General features: G+C 38.7%; 3 protein-coding genes across 4 annotated transcripts in view; 1 reads left to right on the top strand and 2 right to left on the bottom strand.

Annotated features, from left to right (window-relative positions):
- Window positions 1-3,470, top strand: part of loxl2a (lysyl oxidase-like 2a) — a 43,249-nt gene extending 39,779 nt beyond the window's left edge. Inside the window, exon 14 of the mRNA XM_024262854.2 lies at window positions 2,648-3,470. Coding sequence (XP_024118622.1) covers window positions 2,648-2,721 — 74 coding nt within the window. The 3' untranslated portion in view covers window positions 2,722-3,470. The remainder of the gene's footprint in view (window positions 1-2,647) is intronic.
- On the bottom strand, window positions 2,204-10,969 carry r3hcc1 (R3H domain and coiled-coil containing 1). Of its 2 annotated transcripts, none has more exons than XM_024262856.1 (8): window positions 10,346-10,969; window positions 9,304-9,441; window positions 6,945-7,440; window positions 5,201-5,373; window positions 5,053-5,123; window positions 4,893-4,988; window positions 4,704-4,823; window positions 2,204-2,517 (listed from the first exon to the last, which is right to left on the bottom strand). In XM_024262856.1, exons 1-7 carry the CDS (start codon window positions 10,387-10,389, stop codon window positions 4,714-4,716), a joined length of 1,128 nt encoding a protein of 375 aa, XP_024118624.1. In that variant the 5' UTR covers window positions 10,390-10,969; the 3' UTR covers window positions 2,204-2,517; window positions 4,704-4,713. The 2 variants fall into 2 exon arrangements, with proteins under 2 accessions (XP_024118624.1, XP_036067885.1); XM_036211992.1 differs by lacking the exon at window positions 10,346-10,969 and adding an exon at window positions 9,919-10,173.
- Window positions 10,970-18,217: 7,248 nt separating this feature from the next.
- The window catches only part of LOC112139975 (dynein heavy chain 1, axonemal), a 6,899-nt gene continuing 2,362 nt past the window's right edge, over window positions 18,218-22,754 (bottom strand). The window contains exons 6-11 of the mRNA XM_024262861.2: window positions 21,978-22,128; window positions 21,767-21,896; window positions 21,555-21,692; window positions 21,216-21,471; window positions 20,956-21,113; window positions 18,218-18,551 (exon numbers count right to left, since the gene is read on the bottom strand). Coding sequence (XP_024118629.1) covers window positions 18,484-18,551; window positions 20,956-21,113; window positions 21,216-21,471; window positions 21,555-21,692; window positions 21,767-21,896; window positions 21,978-22,128 — 901 coding nt within the window. The 3' untranslated portion in view covers window positions 18,218-18,483. The remainder of the gene's footprint in view (window positions 18,552-20,955; window positions 21,114-21,215; window positions 21,472-21,554; window positions 21,693-21,766; window positions 21,897-21,977; window positions 22,129-22,754) is intronic.

Genomic DNA, 22,754 nt, shown 5'->3' with positions numbered 1-22,754 from the left:
GGTTGTAATTAACCCGAACTATGAGGTGGCAGAATCTGATTACACCAACAACGTCATGAAATGCCAAACGCGATACGATGGACATCGGATATGGACGTACAACTGTCATATAGGTGAGACTTTCAAAATAAAACCTGCTGCTTTCATGTACTGTTTATGTTTAAGCTTTTTAGACTCAGGCTTAATGACCCACTGATAAAAATAGTAACATGATCTTGTTGCATTTTCTGATTATGGAGGACATGTATTAAGGATGTTACAATTAGAATTGCATTTCTGAGTATGTCTTTATTCAAATAGTTGTGAATTATGCTAAAACACTATAATCCTATTTAAAGGCTAAATAGGATTTGTTGATTTGTTGATAGGATTAGATTTTTTGACATATACACATGGCATTTTTCTTATGAAAGAGAACAAATGTAAAAAGAAATCATTTCATTTTTGAATTTCTGAGTATTTCTCTTTTTAAATCGCTGTCAATCAAACTGTCGCATGTGAAGTCAGAACGGCCCAAGAGCACAAGCTTAAGCTCCCTGATCTGCCCCTCCTTGTGTTTATGAACCTATTCTTACCACGAATCATAAAAAATACATATACATATTTTCTCCATATAGCAGGAAAGTAACTTGTTAAAACAGATAATTATATCCATGTTACTGTAAAACCCCCTTTTTCAACGAGCAGCAAACCAGTTATTAGTACGAATTCATAATTACCACATTCAGCTACATGTAATCATGAAAAAGCTTTGATAACGAGATAATTAAAGATAAACTAAAGCTTTCTAGAGCGTTCCCGTTTAAACATCAGAACAAGAACAAACCTTTCTGATGTGTCCACTTGTAGACGATTCGATCCATGAAGATCTTCACTTCCTCGCCGACGACCATATGGATGCACATTACCGATACTGATGGACATTTTTATGTAGCAGTGGTGAAGATTTACGCTAGTGAGACTCAGATCTATCATAATCGGGGGATTGGGGGCGGAGCTACTACTCAGAGGAGATTTTGGAAACAGAGGCTTCAGATCATCATGAAAAATGTCTTTAAGACATTTAGGTTGTTGGATTTTGGTTAAAAACTTCATAATCGTAACAAAAACACTACTGGGAACATTTTTTTAAATTGTCATGGGGGAACATAAAAAATGACTAATTATTATACATTTAAAATGATTTAAGCTGAAAAAATGTAAATGTTCAATATTTTTTCAGATATAAGCTGGGATCACCGGAGGTATCCAAAAAACATTTTATCAAATTAAAAGGTTTCTAGCACACGTGTCAAAGTCAAGGCCCGGGGGCCGGATCTGGCCCTCCGTGTAACTCTCCTCCAGAACATTTTATTTTATTTTTATTAATGACACGATGTTATCTTGTGCTTATTTCTAACTTGTATAATTTTGGCAAAAAATATTTTTATGGAGAGTAAAATATTGAAAGTTATTTAAGGTTTAAGTTAATTTATTCTGGAATAATATTCCTGCCTTTTTATTATTCATAATTATGTTAAAAAGTTATGGTTTTAGAGATTAAAACATTGACATTCTGCTAGCTTTTTGGACTATTTTGAAGTTTAGCTAATACTTCAGCAACATGCCAGCTGTTTTGGCTAATTTAGACTTTTATTTTTTAAGGTTTTTTTAGGTTGTTTTGGAATTAGGCTAAAATTGACATGCTAACTATTTAGGCTCATTTAGACTTGTTTTCAGTTTTTTAGGATATTTGAAGCTTAACTATTTTTTCAGCTACATGGTAGCTGTTTTGGATAACTTAAGTTTTTTTTAGGCCAATTTGCCATTTAGCTAATATTTTAGCTGCTATCAGCTTCAGCATTTTTAGTTATCAGTTTCAGCATCTTCAGCAGCCACATTCAGCTTACAGCATTCAAACTGTTAAAAAGTTCGTTTTAAAGATTTAAAAATGTAGTTTCAGTGTGTTCAGTGAATGTTTATCCCGTTCGATCGTGACCTCAGGCGTGTTTTGGCCCTCTGTGTGATTGAGTTTGACACTCCTGGTTTATCAGTTTTCTAACCAATGTGTGAATGAATCAAATCAGTGTTCAGACCATAAAGACAGTTAGTGCTCCAGTTAAAGATGATATTTAAATGTGTGATTTATTTCAAACCAAACCTTATCATGGGTACGACGAACTTTAACAACTTTCATTCAAACCAACATGGAGATGAAAAAAAACAAACTTAAACATGATCTTTATTTATAGATATGTAAATTCATCCATCCACTATCTATCATATAGAAACATATTCAAAATCATCTGGAAATGTTTGTTTTATGGTAAACATGCCAAAAACCCAGTGAGCCGACAGAACCAGAGCGTCTGTGAGGTTTGTGTCGTCAGCGTGAGGTCGGGCGAGCTCTCGTGACAAACAGCACCGCAGATCCTGCTGGGTTTACTGCCTGAAGGGTCTCCAGCAGCATGGAGCTGTGATTTCTGTCACTTTCTTCTGAGGGCGTGTCATGATTCCTACTGGGTTTGGGGGTCAGACCTGTCAGTAAAAAACAGGAAGTTAGTTATTCCATCTGTGGTGATGAACGAGAGAGAAAGGATCTCTTCATTCGGAGCAGACGTCTGGGTTTGGTGGTTTTGCCATCATAACTGTTGGTCTTCTTTCACAGGTGGAACGCTGAGTACAGACATGGACGACAACACGTTTCCTGGTCTTCAGACCAACCAGTTTTCTCACAGGTAGACCCGGAGCGGACTGCACGAGAGGGCGGCATCAGGGAAGCGTGTGCTCATGGTGAACAACCACTAGGGGGCAGTGCGATGCTGGACTGTTGCTGAGCCCAGAGCTCACACGGTGAAACTGAATCCATTTACTTTACAGCTGCATTCATCTGGATGCAGTGGTGCTCAACAGATGCAATAAGGACTGAAGCCAAATAAATATTCAACTTTGTGAACATTCTTTTAGGCCAAAGAGTCAATGCTAGCGTAACTGTGAGCGTTTGCTTTGCTTTGAACTGACGAAACGTGTGCTGGTCAGAGAAATGAGAAGTTCTTTCATCCTAAAATACAGAGGAGCTGACCCTGAAATGTTCACGATAATATCTGCAGAATAAACAACTCAAACTAGGATGAATGTCTTTGCTGCCAGAGGCGACGAGTAAACAGATGCTTGGCTTTGTTCATCTTGTGAAGACTTTCAGGAAGAAACTAAACGGCTCCGTCACTTTTTTAAATGTTTCTTTTGCTTTACGTCATCATATCTGCTTCTCTCTGAGCTTTGTTAAATTATTCCAGTCAGGGATGTGGAGTACTGTAGCAGCCACACGTTTGTGAAAATGCCTCCTTGTGGATTTGTACGTTAGTTTTTTTCAAATGCAGCACCGGCAGGATCCTTCATTTTATAAGGACGGCTGATTGTTGCTAAATGTTTTCATTTGTCTGTTAAAAAGAAAATACCTTTTGAATAAAAAAATATTCATTTTCTCTGTTTTTAAGAGTGTTTTCTGGATTTCCAGCTTCAACTTCAGTGCTTTGGTCACTAAAAACCAAAGGAGGTCTGAATACTTGGCACTAAGATCCGTCACACAAATACATGTTTAGTTACCAGAGGAAACCTCCGGGATTCAGTCTGAGGGAACATCCAGTTTCTAGGGCTGTGAATGTTGACGCTTTAAAACTCTGTCTAAAATAAACGTAATCTTTTTTTTACATTCTGTGATTGAGATTGTATTAAATTAAAGAGAGAATACGACATCTATTTGTAGGTTTTGGACAAAAGTGATCTTTTATTTAAATAATTAAGGTGGAGAACGAACGTCAATCAGACGCTTGTAATGCAGCAACCGCTATGGGGGCGGAGCCAAACGGAGCTGTCTGCTATTAGAAATCCAACGAGGAAACCGACCATTTATTTTATTTTGGGATGGAGACTGACAGGAATTTTCCACAATAACAAGCAACGGTGGTGTCTATAAATTGTGGAAACTCTGTGGTTCTCCGTGAAAGTCCCGCCCACCGACGTCAGCGGAGGTGAGCAGTTCAGAGTGGACAGACACGCCCACACCTGTGCAGATTCCAGCTGAGCTGATCTGAAATCCAGCTGGATCAAAATTTTCCCAAAAATGTTGTTATTTTTCACAACCACAATCAAGACCATGTATGAGGGAAAATAAGATGAAAAACAAATTCTTATTTTTTGGGCTGCCTAGTGTGACTTTAGCCTGGATTTTTTTGTATTTTCATTCAAAAACATGTTGATTAGTTCGTTGAATTAATTTATTCTTGTTGTTTTTATTAAAATTAAAACTAAAACTTTAATTCTATGTTGTAAAAAACGTTTGTTAAACATTTTTGGGGTTTCCACAGCAAAACGAATCCCATTTTTCCAGATGGAATTTTCTGTTTTTGCATGAATTTATGTCCAGTGTTTGAAGGTAACGTGGAAAAATGACTAGATAAAGGTAGTGTCACATAGGAGAGGTTGTGCTGATTAAAATGAAACCAAATAATCAAGCAGGTCGTCTTTTAAACAAAAAATACAGAAAATTCAACAATAACTTAGTTTTAGGTTCTAAAGGGTTAAAAATAAAAGTTCTAGATGTACAATTTTGCGTGTGATTTCGTTTTATGACTATTTTCAGATAAGTGGCTGGCAAATACTGTAACTTAAAAAAGGCGATTAATCGCAAGTACGTTTTTCCAGATTTGTGATTAATTCATTACCAGTTTCACGTCAGAACCGCCGCACTCGGTCTCGGCTCGGCACCCCCAAAGCTCTGGTCACCATCCGCCTGGCGACGGCAGAGTCGGTTTTGGGGCGTTCCTTCACCGGCTGGAGAAACTCTGAGGAGGAAACACACATCAGCGCGTCCATCTTCCCCCTCAGGACTACCACAGCAGCATCAGGCTCACCCAGGTGTCTGACGGCTGTCCTTTGAGCTTTCCTGCTGCCGTCAGAGAGAGCTCGGGCCTTCAGCGTTGAGTGGCTGATGGAGACGGCATGTTGTGCTGCAAAATACAAACGTCAGTCTGACGGCTCTGAGGTCAAACCTCTCATTCTCCACATTCTCACCTGCCTCCTCACTGGAGAAAACTCCCAGAGCGTGAGTGTCGTCCACCCACTTGATCTTCATTCCCCCAGAACTGAGATGACACAAACCAACTGCTTCTTAGTCAGTTTCACCTCATGTTGAACAAGAGCGGGAGGGGTTTGTTCACACCTGTATTCTGTGAAAGCATCCAGAAGGTCCTGAGTCTGGAACGCTACGGGGAAGTTGTAGATCTCGATTACGTGGCGAAAGTTATCGGAGCAGAAGAGGTTCTCGTAGGCAGAGTAGTCATTGTGAGCGTGATCGACGGAGACACAGTCTGCTTCCTTTAGATGGGCTTTGATCTGGAGAAATAACAGATGTCATCGCATGAAAACCTTCATCAGATGGAGGGAGGAGTCTATTAGAGTCCAGATCCTTTTATATTATTGTTATTAAACCTTCATCAGATGGAGGGAGGAGTCTATTAGAGTCCAGATCCTTTTATATTATTGTTATTAATGGTGTTATCTCACGCTGGTAACATAACATTATGATTAATGAGGCCAAATATTCAGGTATGATGAGCGTTAGATTTATGATTGTAACAATAGTTGACACCACAAGGTGGACATCATCCTCTTCCTCACTCTCACTCATGGTGCAGAAAGAAACAAACACAACAGGATCAAATAACGGAGGACAACAGAGACAACAAAACCCCACACTGAAACTCCAATCCACCCAGACAGGCAAAGGGAATGGTATCCCATAATTCCTTGTGCTGTCACATCAGACAGCAAGCTGTGTCTGAATTCCCCCCCGATCAATATATAGTGCAGTCCCCATTTTCTAGTGCTATCCAAATCTACTAATTCCAAAGTCGAGTGCGCTATAAATTTCCCAGAAGTCTTTGCGAAAAACTAGCATGCATCGATGCTCAGTAGAGTAGCAAATATAGACCACAGAAACACGTGTTTAAATGTAATTTTTGAATAAACCATCCATGTTTTCACCATCAGAACACAGTGGAGTCATGAATAAACATTATGAAATGTTCGTATTGATTCGATTTTGACCGTAAAATCGGTGACGTCATGTCCGGCGTGTAGAAAAACTAAAGAAAAGTACTGAACATGGAGTCTGAATTGCCTTTAAAATCCAGGCCACTGTTTAGTTGTACTATAACTATATACTACACAGTTTTTTTAGTTAGGAATTAGGGAGGGATTTCAGACACAACCCCAATGTGTCTGTGACCATCACTACGATTTAACAACAAATCCCATCATGCAGTGCGTCAGCTCCCTTGCTAAACACCAGTATTCCTTGAATAGGTGATTTCCAGCCCATTTGGGTGGTTTAGATTCTTAATTCAGCAGAAATATCTTAGGGTGGGTTTGGGTTTGCTTCCTTCCAAATTTTGTGGAGAAATCTCAAGTGAAAAGTTATTTGGTTTAGTTTTTAATGTTTCATTAAACCAAAAACTTATATTCACGATAACCGGTTTATAAAAATCAAATTACTGATACGTTTCACAGGACCTCACAGCAAACAAAAAAGGAACTTGATGCTAAAAACAATCCCAGGAGAAAACTAAAGAGAAAACAGAACAATTTGATTTTTTTTCCTGAGAACCTGATTTATTTTAATTTCTCGGCTTTGTTTGTTCTGTTACCTGTGATAATGCTAGTGTGAATGCTGTAAGCTGAATTTGGCTGCTGAACAAGCTAGTGCTGAAAGCTGAAGATGATGAAGTTGATAGTTCAATCAATAAAAGAAATAAAAAAACAAGCGTGTTTGGGTCCAGTCAGTCTGTGTCTGCACTTCTTTCACACTAAATACAAACCAGTCTGTCCTGCTGACTTGTGCACAAAAAAAATGTTAGTTTGTTTTTTGTGATTCCATAAACATGAAAGGACTAGTTCTAATTTACCAGTTTAGTGAGGTAATCCATCTCTCTGCTCTGATCTGAGCTCTCTGTCTCAGCATCTTCTCTCTGCTCCAAGCTGAGCTCAGATAAGCAGGACTGAGTCTGTTCCAGGACCGGATCCTCCCTGTGACAGACACTCAGCTCTGAGGGTGGTCTCTCCTGCTGAGGACATGATGCAGAGTTGTTTCCTGAAGTGTCAGCATCACTTTCTGCAGCCTCGTGATCGTAACCCGACTGAGAAGGACCGCTGACGGAGACTGGATGACGAGCAGAACTTTGTGACTCTTTCCTTCCTGCAGGTGAGCTCTGCAGTGAGAGTCTGTGCCGAGCAGCTCGTGGCATGTAGAGAGGCTGGTCGGGCCTTTTAGGAGTCCGGCTTTGTGCCGGGACTGAAGGTCTGACCTTTGTGCGCTCTTCCTTCTGCCTGTGAAAACGTGGCGGCTTTTCACACATGCCGTCTTCATGATCAGAATCTGAATCTTCATCCACCTCCATTTTTCTGCAACACAAACCAGAGACTTAAGGCAACAGATTCTTCCAAGACTAGTGCTGTCACGATTAGTCGACGACTAATCGAATATTAAAATAGTCAACGACTAATTTAGTCGTTGCTTAGTTGTTAATTTATATTATTTTACGTGTCAAAGTCAAGGCCCAGGGACCGGATCCGGCCCTCCAGATCATTTTATTTTATTGTTATTAATGACCTGATGTTATCTTGCTCTTATTTCAACTTGTATAATTTTTACAGAATATATTTTTAGAGATTAAAATATTGAAAATGTGTTTAAGGTTTAAGTTTATTTATTCTGGAATAATATTCCTGCCTTTGTATTATTCATAATTATGTTAAAAAGTTACAGTTTTAAAGTTTTAAAAATTGCCATTCTGCTAGCTTTTTGACTATTTTGGCATTTACTGAGATTTTTTAGGCTATTTTGGAGTTCAGTTAATATTTCAGCTACACGCTAGCTGTTCTGGCTAATTTAAGCTATTTTTAAATTTTTCATTGATTGTTTGGTTTATTTTAAGCATAGGTTGAAAAATACAGGACAAAACACACAATTATTTCAAAATCATTACATAAACAATGAACGAACAAAAATAAAACACACTTATGTCACATTTGGTTCATTCATTTTTAGTGATAGTTAACCAAAGTCAGTAGAACTTGATTGATTGTTTGAAAAGGAGTTGGAAGAAGTGAACTTATATAATCCCACCCCTAATTTTCAAAGGCTGTTTTGGAGGTTTAGCTAATATTTACATCTGAGCAGTTTTGGCTTTTTTCAGTTTTTAGGATATTTTGAATTTTAGCTATTATTCAAGGTTTTTTATTTTTTATTTTTTTAGGCTAATTTGCCATTTAGCTCATATTTTGGCATGCTATCAGCTTCAGTGATTTTATCTATCAATTTCAGCGTATTCAGTGGTCAAATTCAGCTTACAGCATTCACATGAGCATTATCACAGGTAATGCTATATATCTAGTCCATAATTATGTTAAAAAGTTATGGTTTTAAAGTTTTAAAAATGCAGTTTTAGAGTGTTCAATTGATGTTTATCCTGTTCGATCTGTGACCTAAGGTCTGTTTTGGATTATGGCTCCCTGTGCGATTGAGGTTGACACTCCGGATCTAGAGTCAGACTGTAGTGAAGTTGAACAAAGTTGTGAGCGTTCAGCACCAAAAAATCCACTTTTTTCATTATTTGAGTCAGTGAGACCAAAACTTTATCTTTAGTGAAAAATACTTCCTTGTTTCAGATGTAGACCTCAAAAGAGAGAAAAGGAATATACTTTTTATCAAACTAATTTTGACAGGTGACCTTTGACCCTATATACGTACCTTTTGTATTTTAAAGTGATATTAAATTTTTACATCATCTTGAGGGGCGGGGCACCTGTCAAAGTTAGTTTGATGGATGGTGTAGGGTCAAAGGTCATCTGTCAAAATAAGTTTGATGGATGGTGTAGGGTCAAAGGTCACCTGTCAAAATGAGTTTGATGGGAAGTATATTCCTGATCTCTCTCATTTGATTTCATCTTGTTTTAATCCCAGAAACTAATGAAGGACAGAGGCTGTGTGATTCATTCAAAGTTTAATAAACTATCATCTTAATTGTCTTTATTTTTAGTTAGTTTAAAGCTAATGATGGTTAAGTTGTGTTCTTTACATCCACTTTGCACATGACCCGATTAGTCAACTAATCGGTAAAAATAATCAGTGATTAGTCGACTATTAAAATAGTTGTTTGTGGCAGCACTATTCAAAAATATATAAAATATTGAACACCTTAGCAGTTAACATAAATCTTGCACTGAAAAAAACGGTAAAGCGAGAGATTCATGTTGGGTTTGTACCTGAGTTCAGAGGAGCAGACCACCACCCGACGAAAACAACTCTCCCCCACAGAAAAGGTGGTCAGGTGCGACAGTTCCTCTGCGGTTTTGTGAATCAGGAACCGCAGTCTGCTGGGTAACGGCGGGAACAGGAGCACGCTGGGAAGGACACAAGTTTTCATTTATCTACTCCAAAATAGCCTAAAAAACCTCAGTAAATGCCAACATAAAGCTAGCAGAATGCCAATTTTTAAAACTGTAACTTTTTAAAATAATTATGAATAATATAAAGTCAGGAATAAGTTACATTGCATTCATGTAGTGTTGAAAGTTTTTTTGTTTTCTGATTTTCATGTATGTTTTCAGAGTCAGACGTCATTCCAACACCACATGAACACATAGTTCTCTAAGTTTGTGTTTATCCCTGAAAGACATCAACCATTGGTGCGATATGCACTAAAACGAGGGAAAAAAACTCTAAAATGTTTCATTAAATCTAAAAAAAAAAAAATCGGAATCAAATCGATTCAGGCTCTTGTGAATCAAATAGTTTCTGGAAATTATAATTGATTACCAGACCTAATGTTTTCATCCAGACTCTATGGCATTTCTTTCTCTTACAAAGTGTCCACAAACCTAACACTCCAGGCATCTGCTCCTGGTCCTGCCATTCGACAAATCTTATGACACTCTGTGGCCCACAAAGGTTGCCCAGCCCAGATCTATCGTGTTCAGAACAAAAGCTACAGAGCTTTAGGACATCCGACTGGAAATATAATTGTATTGTGAACATAAAAATAAACTGTAATATTTCCTGTTTTGAATATGTATTTTACTCTGAAAAAAAGAAAAGCAGATCATTTTCTTTTGAATAAAAACATGCATTATGATGACAGTTCCTGGAGTTCATACCATAAATTATTGTCCATGTCCTAAAAAGTATAGTAACAACCCTGCTGCAGTTTCTCCTGATATCACAAAGCAAATTCAAAGGAAAAGAGACATCAATGCAAATGTATTTATTTATTTTTAAGATTAAAATTAAGTGAAAGAAGAGAATCACCCTTTGGGGCTGCTTTTCGCCTGATACGTTTCCAGCTCCTCCATGACAGCATCCACAAACTGGGTTTCTTCTTTTGACAGATAGATGTCATCGAAGCCGGGAAGAGCCAGGGTGCACCGGGAAAGACGCTCCCGCTAAACAACGACTCGGCTCAGACAGTTCCTCTTTAATTCCACAATGACGGATTTAAACTTTATAACGCTCGAAGAAGTTCAACGAAATAATTATGAAAAGAACCCAAAACCAAATAATAAAACTACGAATTAAAGAGCTAAACTGTTTATGAGGTGCGGAGACAATTTATGGTCGTTCTACAAGAAAAGATTCTCTTTTTATTATCTTCATTTAAAATGTTGACGCCTACCCTAAAGCTAACTGAAGTATTTTGATTTTTTGGGGGTTAACTAGCACAATATTCGGCCTTTATGTGCCTCTGATGAAGCTTTAGACGAATTCACCCCTGAAACACCTTAAACTGAACACCTCAGGCTCATTCACGTGACTGCTCTCCTCTCAGCTGAAACTGACCTTAAGGATGAGGAGGAAAAAAACGAAAATTGAACAAACAAGTCAATAACTAACGGCTTCAGTGATGTGCTAAAGCAGTTTTCTTCTCGTCTTCTTTTCATGNNGTAGCAGAATAGACCTCTACCGCCACCACGTGGCAAGGAGGGGGATTGCTATATCGGATAATATAACTTTAATAAAAGCAAAAAAGAATAAATAATAAGAATAATATTTACTTATTATTTCTTCACTGCATTGAAAAATCTATTTTTTCTCCATCTTCCCAGCAGAACCAACCTCAGTTTTCATGTTCAAGGCATTTAAACAGAGCTTACAGGCAGAGAAATGGGGGTCATTAAAGTGTACCTTAAGTAAAATTTGAAAACTAAAGTCCCTTTAGCGATTCAGGGTTGATTTTATGTTATTATCTTTTCTTATGTTTTTATAGTCTTAGGCCGTCATGTCCATCTAACATGATTTTATAATGAGAGACCCACTGGTACAGGCCTCTTGGTACTTCCCAAAGCTAGAAGTAAAACTTTTTTTCTAATCATTACTCTGGTTATCAATCTTTGGTTCTACTTTTATGTTTCTTTTTATTATGATTTTGGATTTTAGGTTGATATGGTGTAAACTATGTAATGCACTGTGCATGTGGAGTGTTTTTGCTTATTGTTAATAAGAGCAAAAATTTGACCCCCACCACATATTCAAAAACTCTAGGTCTGGTAGGCTATCTGGCAGAAAGGCATTTTAGTCAGGCTGTATCCTAATTCCACCCTAAACCCTAACTACTAAAAAAAGCCATAAATGGCCTTGATTTTAAAGGTAATTCAGACACGTGTTCACTACTTCTTTAGTTTTTCTAAACATCTGATATGACGTCACCGATTTCACAAAGCGAAATAGAATAAATACGAACATTTCACATTTATTTATGACTCCACTGTGTTCTGATGGTGAAAATGTGGATGCTTTATTCAAATCTTACATTTAAACATGTTTTTTTTGTTCGAAATTGTTCGACCGCAATGCATTGTGGTCTATATTGGCTAATCTATTGAGCATCGATCCATGCTAGTTCTGGGAAATTTTGAGTGCACTCTATCTGGGAATTAGCAGATTTGGACAGCACTAGAAAATGGTGAACTCACTAGATAGTGATGAAGGGGGGATTTTGAACACAATCATAGTGAACAACCCTCCCACCCCAAGAGAGAAGCCGCCATGTTGAAGAAAATAATCATCTGTTCATTTATGTTTTCTTTGATCGTAACTTGTTTTCTCATTTCTTTCTTTTAAATAACTTAGCATTGCAGACATCGAAATGACTTTTCAAAATTTTAAAAACTAATTTTTAATATTTTTCTGGATTTCATCATTTATTACATTATTTGCCTTCATTGCTAATTCCATACCTGAAGCAGGGTTAAGGTATGATAGAGCATCCATCAGAGTAGTCATTTCTGTGGAGCTTCAGGAAACATTTTTCATTTCTTTTTCGACTATCTTTAGCTATTTTACCATCAATTTACCTATTCACTTTTCATTTAACTTGACCACTTTACTGTCATTGGGTAAAGTGTTACCTTATAGCTGGCTCAGTGATCAGCATCAGCATCTTCAGGTAGCAGCTTGCAGCATGCACTCACGCTTCAATGCAGATTTCTAGCTGGAATGTTCTCCACAGTAGTTTGGCATTGGTGGTTTTCGTGATCAGTGTCTGATGGTGTGACTCAGTTTGTGACAAACTGGCTTCAGGAAACTTTTCATACTTGGAAATGTCAGTGACACAAGGCTGTGCGTGTGATTGTATACATCTGTTCATGAGGCCAGTAAACTGTGAGGCAGACTGAAGTGTTAGAATGACACAGATGACCGGAGAAAATCACTTCTCTGTCCTTTGCTCCCGTCTGAGCAAACTCTGGAGGAAGGAAAGAATTTGGATGAAAGGATAAAAGTCTCTTCTAAACGCAAAATGTTGTTTTTCAGACGCATGTTTGCTCCAGCTGGAGCGCCTCGAGGACACATAAAGTCTCGATCACTCAAGGAGCCAAATTCCCAAAACACACCTTAGGTCTCAGACTGAATGGGATAAACATTAATAGAACACAATAAAACTACATTTTTAAAACTTTAAAACCATAACTTTTTAACATAATTATGAACTAGATATATAGGATTACCTGTGATAATTCTAGTGTGAATGCTGTAAGCTGAATTTGACTGCTGAAGATGGTAGTGCTGATTATTGAAGATGCTGAAACTGAAAGCTGAAAACACTGAAGCTGATAGCTTAAAACACTGGAATTAGCTGAAATCACTAATGCTAATGGCTGAAACCGCTGAAGCTGATAGCTAGTTAAAGTATTAGATAAATGCCAAATTAGTTAAAAAACTACAACAAAAAACCTAAATTATCCAAAACAGCTAGCATGTAGCTGAAATATTAGCTAAGCTCCAAAATAGCCTAATAATCTTAGTAAATGCCAGAATAACACAAAAAGCTATCAGAATGCCAATTTTTTAAACTTTGAAACAAGAACTTATTAACACAATTGTGAATAATAAAACGGCAGGAATATTATTCTAGAATAAATCAACTTAAACCTTAAAATAACTTTCAACATTTTACTCTCCATAAAAATATATTCTGTCAAAATTATATATGTTAGAAATAAACGCAATGGTAACCATTCTGGTTTAGTCTGTTTAGTTTAGGTTAGAAGACAACTATTGTTTATATGTTATGATTTATTTTGTTTTTGTACAAACCCATAGAGACAACTGTCAGGTGATATTGAAGTAGAAAATTATATTGAATTTGTCACTTATGTTTACATTTCTCACTTTGTTCTGTAGAGTTTTGTTTGTTTATTTTCTTTTTTGCCCTTTATTTTCATATCTGATCTTTCATGAATACCCCCCTGGTTTCCTCCAGATGGTTGATTCCATCACTCTGAGCTGCTGCGCGTTCACGTTTTAGTTTAGTTGGTATTTGCTAGTAGATGAATTTGAGTTAAATGATCAAAAAACTGTTAGCTCTACTTTGATTTTGTACACATTTATTTATTTCACATTTGTAACATGAAGCTTGTTTCTCTTCTTTTCTTCACAAAAGACAACACACATGTCACACTGACACACCATGAGGTCCATTCATCTTTGATCACAAGATCATTTATGAGTCTGAAGCTCAAGAAGTTTGAGGTTCTCAGATTCTTAAGGATTAGATTGAACCTGATCCTTTTGCTGTTCCCTACTGATCACCTGGATCAGTAGCAAGTAGCTACAAGAAGTGAGACAAAGAAGAAGCATGAGAGTGTCCCTGCAGATGCTCGGATGCTGATACTGACATCTAAGAGCAGCTGAGAGACTCCAAAACTTGATGGTAGATCTTCTTTTTCCCCAGACGATAGAGAGAAAGTTGCAGGATACCATCTGGATCCATGTTGGGCTCTCATCCGTTCCTTAAGGATGTCAGAATTCCTCGTGTCAAACAGAAGAAGGTCGACTTGAGCCATGACATGCTCCTCACGTCCGTCCTCCAGCTCCTTCAAAGCCCTCATCCTGCACAGACTTGATCCTCGTGACCTCTGCGTCTGCAGTCAAGAGGTCAGCAGGTAGTTGTGCTCGTTCATCTGCTGGGCTTCTGGCTCCCTCTGAGCCAACACTGCCAGGCTGTCCGGGCAGGACGGCACCCTGCAGGCCCGATAGAGGATCAGACACAGCAAGAGGAGCAGGAAGGCCACACACGTGTTGCAGGCGATGGCCACCAAAGCCGCTGTGGAGAGTCCGGATGGTCTGTCAGGTTCCATGATGCAGATCTGACCTTCAGTTCTAACATCAGTCAGCTGAAAAAGGACTTCTTAAGGGTGGATCCTTGATGCTTTTGGTTTATCAGGAGAAGGTGGAGCATCCTCACTTTGTCAATCCTGTGTCACAAGAACAAGTGAAGCAGGAATGAGCAGTCAAGCACAAACCTGAATGTTATCATATTCTAGATCAGGGATGTCAACCGCAATCACATAAATAACTGTTAATAGGGTAACAATAAGCGTTGTAAAAGGGGTGGGACCACACAAGAATTTTTCTTCTACTCACTCCTTTTCAAGCACATTGTTTGCTTTACTTGTGTATTTGTATTTTTAAATTCTTATGTTTATTTTCATTATGTGTTTGAAACAAAAAACAATAAAAAAAAAAAGGGGGCCACAATCTAAAACACACTTTAGTTCGCGGGCTGAACAGGATAAACATTTACTGAACACTCTAAAACTACATTGATAAAACTTTGAAACTGTAACTTTTTAACGTAATTATGAATTATATATTTAGCATTACCTGTAATAATGCTAGTGTGAATGCTGTAAGCTGAGTTTGGCCGCTGAAGATGCTGAAATTGATAGTTAAAAACACTGAAGCTGATAGCTGAAAATGTTGAAGCTGATAACCAGGTAAAATATTCGCCTAATGGCAAATTAGCCTGAAAAGAACTAGCTGAAAAAATAGCTGAACTCAAAAACAGCCTGAAAAACCAAAACAAAAAAAACCTAAAGTAGCCAAAACAGCTAGCATGTAGCTGAAGTATTGTTTAAGCGCCGAAATAGCCAACAAAATCTTGCCAAATTAGTCCAAAAAGCTATCAGAATGCCAATTTTTTTAACTTTAAAGCCATAACTTTTTAACATAATTATGAACTAAATGTATAGCATTACCTGTAATAATACTAGTGTGAATGCTGTCAGCTTAATTTGGCTGCTGAAGATGCTGAAATTGATAGCTGAAAACGCTAAAGCTGAAATTCCCGAAGCTAATAACTGAAAATGCTGAAGCTGATAACCAGCTAAAATATTAGCTAAATGTCAAATTAGAGGCCCTGCGACGGACTGGCGACCTGTCCAGGGTGTACCCCGCCTTCGCCCATCAGTGGCCGGGATAGGCTCCGGCACCCCCGCGACCCCGTAAGGGAGGAAGCGGTCAAGAAAATGGATGGATATCAAATTAGCCTAAAAAAAACGTTGGTTAGCCAAAACAGCTAGCATGTAGCTGAAAAAAATAGCTAAACTCCAAAATAGCCTAAAAACGGAAAAAAGCTTAAATTAGCCAAAACGGCTAACATGCAGCTGAAACTCCAAAATAGTCCAAGAAATCTTAGTAAATGCCAAAAATAATCCAAAAATCTAGCAGAATTTTCTAAAACTTTAAGACTGTAACTTTTTAACATAATTATTAATAATAACAATGCAGGAGTATTATTCCAGAACAAATCAACTTAAACCTTAAATAACTTTCAATATTTTACACTTCATAAAAATATATTTTGCCAAAATTCTACAGGTTAGAAATAAGCACAGGATAACATCGGACCATTAAAAACAATAAAATAAAATGTTCTGGAGGGCCGGATCCGGCCCTCGGGCCTTGACTTTGACACGTGTGTCTTAGACTGTCGGTCGTGTCACATCCACAGAGTGGTGACCAGAGACAAACAGAGCATCAGGTGAAACCTTCAACGCTCAGCTGGAGGATGAGGTTATTTCTGTCCCTGCAGGTGTTTGAGGAGCACAGACCACACTTGTAGCTCTGCATTGTGCAGCCTTTCAAACTCACCACCTCGTTATGTCTAACCTGATCATCACTACCGTGCAACAGATTTCAGCTTCATCAGATCAACAGATGCTCAGAATAAGAGCACTCTCTTACCTGTCAGCTTCACAGCTACAGAAAACACCTCCAAATCTTCATTCTTACGCTGAGCATCTGCATGACGATCTGTCTGCACATTCTCCTCTCATTTCTGCCTCATGTCTGCTGCGATGCGCCGCTCATGACAGGAGACGCCGCAGAGCAGGAGCTCCCCAGCAGCAGAGATGCAGAGAAACGGAGAGGAGGGGCTGTGCAAACGGATGTCAGTGATGATAGCAGACAGGGAGGAGAACCCTGAGGATGTGGTTACCCGAGCTCCTGCAGACCAGAGGACCAACTTCAGAAGCTCCTCTGACTTCAGACAAAACAGAAATGTTAAATGATTTGTTCCAGGTGTCAAGAGGGTGCGCATACAATGTTTGATGAAAGTTACTGCAGATTTAACCCAAACTGGGAGAAAAATAAAACAATCTTTTGCTCTGCTCTGAAGTCCTGGAGCTGCAAAAGTTTGAAAATAAAAACGTTTTGTTTGTAAATTTGAGTTTTCTACTGAATGTTTTTTGGTTTTTGCTTTAGTAATACAAATCAGCATGTAAATGTTTCACACAATACATTTTTATCAAGGTGAATTAGTGGTATTTTCTTCTTCCTGATTTCTGTGTAAAAGCTTTATATGAGATGTAGAAGAGCCCTCTGGGGCAGCAGGAACAATAGAGTCCTTTCACGTGACGGTCTAGTGCAGCTTCTGGTGTCTGTGGTTGAGAACGGCAAAGCTGACAGCTGAACGCTGGTTCATTTGTGCATGTTTGTGACGAAGAGGCTGAGACCTTAGGATCCATTTTCAAACAGTTTAATGGAACAGAGCAAGAGCAAGACAAAAACGGGGTCAAAAGGCAGGCAACGGTCAAAAACACAGAGGCGAGGCAGAGGAACGAGTAAACAGGCATGGGTCAGAAACAGAATCAAACAAGGGAAACCTGCTGAGACTGATGGATAAACACGAACAAGACTTCACACTGAAGCTGAGGCTGAGTGGGTAAAAAAAAATCCTTTTTAATTGATTTAAGACACATTCATTCATTTCATGATTTAATGAAAGATTTCATGTTCCACAGCAGGCACATCATTTCATTACTGTCACATTAACCCACCAAACTCAGTGGGCGGGGCTAACTCAGATCGTGTGGGCGGGGCTAACACGCATCCCTGAGAGAACGTGAAAGCTGCACTTTTGTCTCATAAAAACTCTTAAGTTTATTCAAGTTTTTAAGGTTTTGTCTGGAACCTGACACACGCTGTAAAGATTGTTTTGGTGAACTGTAGAACTTTAGTGATGGCCGCTTCACGTTCCACGTCCGTGGGAGCTCCGCGGCGCCGCCTGCTTCCTCACGGGGGTTTGACGCTTGTCGGTGGCAATAATTTCTTAGAAATTCCCCTCTGAGTTATGGCCAGGATCATTGGTGTGGAGCAACACCGCCCCCCTTCCCTTCTCGTTGCTGAGGAGCAAGAAGCTTGTGGCCCTAATAAGCTTTTTTCAAACAGCATTTATTCATCTGCTCCTGATTCACAATTTGAATATAGAAATACCCAGAAATGCAATTTTAGAATGAATTTTCTTTATATGTGTCCTCCATCATCCGACAAACTCGTGTTAAAAACACCATTTTCATTGGAGTGGGTCTTTAAAAGGTGAAAAATAACTCTTCTGAAAACATAAACCATCCAAAGAAGCTTTATCAGACTGTTGAGATTTGCCTTCATGTAAGTTCTTCAGAACCTCACATAAACTCAAATGAATGAATTTGTGAAAATGTTTATGAGGTACTGGAACCACCAGCGGTGATGCCGCCTGCATGCAGCAGTACTTGGGTGGAGGATTGAGTTTGGATGAGTTTCAGTTCATCCAGGAGGGGTCTCATGTCTGCCGCTTCATGACACAGCAGCCGCACACTGGAGGCAGCCTGGAGGACGTTTGGGTGAGATCACAGAAACGTGGAGGCAAGCGGGTCTCGGTTCTTCTCATGTGGATACTCAGGAACCAGCGTGAACCCTGCAACGATACAACAGGTGCAGACGGATTTCACACTTTGCTCACAAAATCCAGGACTGCTTGTGGTTCCCAGAGATTCTGAAAGTACAGTTGGAGGTAGAACCTTCAGCCATCAAGCTCCTGTTCTATGGAATAAGCTCCCAGCTCATGTCAGAGAGGCTGATAGTTTCCACCTTCAAAGTTAAGCTGAAAACATTCCTCTTTGGACAGGCCTCCTGCCAGGCTAGCTAGTAATCAGAGAATATTTAATTTTTTGCTGCTAAAATGTACTCCACTATTCTTTGTCATTTATTTTTCATTTCTTCTCCTTCTCATTAGTTCTCCATGCCTCTGTTTGGTGCAGTGGGATTCATGTGTTGTCCCTCTTTCCTACTCCCCTCCGTGGGAGCGGGAGAGATTCCAGGTGGCTCGTTTGTGCTCCTGTTTTTGGCAGTGGACCTCGCCTCTGGCTCGACTCACGCCTACAGCTGTTCCAGCTCCATCTGGATGAAGGCCACACTATTCGCACATGTAGCTGTAGAGTAAGATATGCTAATTCTTCTGTAACAGTCCTGGTAAATCCCCTTAGGATCTCTCACTAATGTGGGCATCTCTGAGGTTGTTCCAGAATTATTTTCACTATCAAGAAGGAGGGTCTAAGGCACAAGTGTCAGAGTCAAGGCCCGGGGGCCGGATCCGGCCCTCTGGGTAATTATATCCAGCCCTCCAGATCATTTTATTTTATTGTTATTAATGACCCGATGTTATTGTGTGAATGCATTCAATGCATTCACACTATTGAGATTCTTTATTTACGTTTTCTTCCGTACATTTTTTGACACGTAAAAACTCAAGAACACTTTATGCGATTTACTCAATCTTGGTATCAAAACGTTCAGCTTGTTCAGGACATTGAAGCTTGTATTTTTAGTAGTTGTGCACTTTACAGTTTTTGCGTAGTTACACAATTTGTGTGTTTTTTCAGCCCCATTATAACTAATAGGATTTTTTTTACAAATTCCTGCAAATTACAAACTTTATGCAATTTAAGCAACTTAAAACATTCAGCATGTCCAGAAATTCATGCTTGTACTTCCAGCATTGTTAAAATTTATGCAAGTTACACAAAATTACAGAATTTAACACAAATTTACACAATTTTTCACAAATTTTACACAAATTTGTGCAAATTTTAAGCAAATTCAGCATTTTATGCAATTTTACACATCCAGCATGTTCAGGAAATTCATGCTGGATGTGTAAGACATTGTTAAATTTAAGCAATTTTAAGCTTTTACACGGTTGTGTTCACAAATTTACACAAATTGTCTGTTTTTTCCACAAAATTCTTACAACTTTGTGTAATTTCAAACCTATGCAATATGGGTATCAAACCGTTCAGAATGTTGAGAACATTATAACTAACTACGTTTTTTAAGCTAACTTTGAGTTTTGCTAACATATTAGCATAATTTTATCTTTTTTTGCTAATTTGACACTTTCTCCGGTTTTTAAGGCTAATTCTTTGTTAAGCTACTTTCAGCAATTCCTTCAGCAATTACAGTAAGTCCTTACAGCATCTTCAGCAAATGTTTGCAGCATATTCAGCGACAACATTCAGCAAAGATGCATTCACACATGCATTATCGCAGGTAATGCAACTTTTCTAGTTTGATGTTTATTTCTAACTTGTATAATTTTGACAAAATATATTTTTCTGGAAAGTAAAACATTGAAAGTTATTTAAGGTTTAAGTTGATTCATTTTGGAATAATATTCCTGCCTTTTTATTATTCATAATTATGTTAGAAAATTACAGTTTTAAAGTCCTAAAATGGCTTTCTGATAGCTTTTTGGACTATTTTTGGATTTACTAAGATTTTGGGGCTGGTTTGGAGTTTAACTAATATTTCAGCTACATGCTAGCTGTTTTGGCTAACCTATTTATTAGGCTACTTTGGCCTTTAGCTAATACTTTAGCTGGCTATCAGCTTTAGTGATTTTAACTATCAATTTCAGCATCTTCAACTATCAGCACTATTATCTTCAGCGGCCAAATTAATCTTACATCATTCACACTAGCATTATCACAGGTAATGCTATATATCTAGTTTATAATTATGTTAAAAAGTTACGGTTTTAAAGTTTTAAAAATGTAATTCCAGTGTGTTCAATAAACGTTTATCCTGTTCAGCCCGCGACTTAAGATGTGTTTTGGATTTTGGCCCCCTGTTTGATCGAGTTTGGCACCCCTGGTTTAAGGGCAGGGATGCCCAGTTCATGACTGATTTTATTTTTTGGATTCATACCGGCCTGTTGAGACAACTGTGTTGTAATATTGGGCTGCATAAACAAAAATTGAACTGAATTGAATTTATAAATTCTCCTCTTGACTCAAACACAAATAACCCACAACACATTATACCTTGATCTGGAGCAGCCTTTGGATCCTCTTGTGGAAGGGTGATGCTGGAAAACAGCTCTGGGTTGCTCTTCACCACAAAGTCAAACGTGATCTTGTTCATGCAGCGGGCGTGTTCCAACTCCACCTCCTGTTCCAGATCCTTCTCATGCTTCTTTATTCTGTACAAAAGGCATGAACCTTCTTAACTTCTACATATTTCTTAACACAGGCCTCAAACAGCAGCAGAAGTGTGACAGGAATTGAATCCTGACATGACCCACATGTCCAGCCTCAGACCAGGAGCTGAGTTGGCACATTTTTTGATCTTCTCTATAGTTTCGGGGCTGAGACGGGGGTTCCCCCCCCAGAGGGGCATGTGGTCCACTGACAGGTCACACAGAATCCGGTTCTCCACGTCTTCTCTGAAGCGTTGGGCAAAGCTGACGCGCTCGACGAAAACCCGAGGGTCCTCCCCGTGGAAGCACAGCCGGATCCTGGGGATCCAGTGCTTCGGGCCTCCCTGGGAGGCGTTCACTTCTTCACCACGTGATAGGGGACATCAGAAACAGCAGTGAGACAACAGTCAGACATAGAGATTTAAAACCATGATGGAGATTTACTTTTCCATTGCTGGGGATTTAAGATGGGATTTCCATCCTTGTCTTGAACCTCCTGAACAAGATATTGACGTTTCTTTTCATTGAAGTCAAGAACTCCCACTAAACACCAGCTGTACTCCACAAATGGACGGTTTTCATCTTTAAATAAGAAAAGAACACAATGAGTAGTTAAAAAAATCATGTTGGTTCTTCATGGTTGTAGCTTTTTTTACCAGGAGTCTGGTGATGTTTAGGCAGCAGCGCTGTGGCAGGAACCGGCCGTCGATCGGGAGAGCCTTCAACATCCCCTAAAGCGAGCCATTCTTCTGGTGTTCGGCATTCGTAATCCTCGTTATCAAAGAACTTCACACCAAGCAGATGAAAACAGTTGTGTTATGGGATAGATGGGAAACCACATCTCAAACATGATGATGACGCCCTCACCTCCAGCAGGAGGAACGGTCTGGTCTGATACCCTGCTTCGCTCCGATGTTCATCTCCGTTTCTCAGATGTCTTGGGATGAAGACTTCACAGTCTATGCCTTTTGCTGTCAGGAGGTCGTTGAGGTTCCATCTGGAGTATTCCCTCTGAAGTCTGTTAAAAATATATATTTTTGAGATGTTTTGCCAATCCTTCATTCAAAATCTAGAAAGCTTCTTTACTTTCTGAGAAAGAGAATTATTGTCTGACTCAGGTTTGATTGAACTTATTTGCATGTGGAACACAAATCTAAGTATTTAACCCTAGAATTTAACCTAGAACATGTGTGTCAAAGTCAAGGCCCGGGGGCCGGATCCGGCCCTCCAGTAATTCTATCCGGCAATCCAGATCATTTTATTTTATTGTTATTAACGGCAGATGTTCTCTTGTGCCCATTTCTAACTTGTATAATTTTGGCAAAATATATTTTTATGGAGAGTAAAATATTGAAAGTTATTTAAGGTTTAAGTTGTTTTATTCTGGAATAATATTCCTGCATTTTTATTATTCATAATTATGTTAAAAAGCTACAGTTTAAAAGTTGTAAAAATTGTCATTCTGATAGCTTTTTGGACTATTTTGGCATTTACTAAGATTTTTTAGGCTGTTCTGGAGCTAATATTTCAGCTACATGCTAGCTGTTTTGGCTAATTTAGGCTTTTTTTTGTTTGGTTTTTTAGGCTGTTTCGAAGTTTAGCCATTTTTTTTTTCAGCAACATGCTAGCATTTTTGCAAACCTA

The sequence above is a fragment of the Oryzias melastigma genome, linkage group LG5 (genome assembly GCF_002922805.2).
Source record: "Oryzias melastigma strain HK-1 linkage group LG5, ASM292280v2, whole genome shotgun sequence".
Taxonomy (NCBI): domain Eukaryota; kingdom Metazoa; phylum Chordata; class Actinopteri; order Beloniformes; family Adrianichthyidae; genus Oryzias; species Oryzias melastigma.
This window is presented reverse-complemented; position numbering and strand designations above follow the sequence as displayed.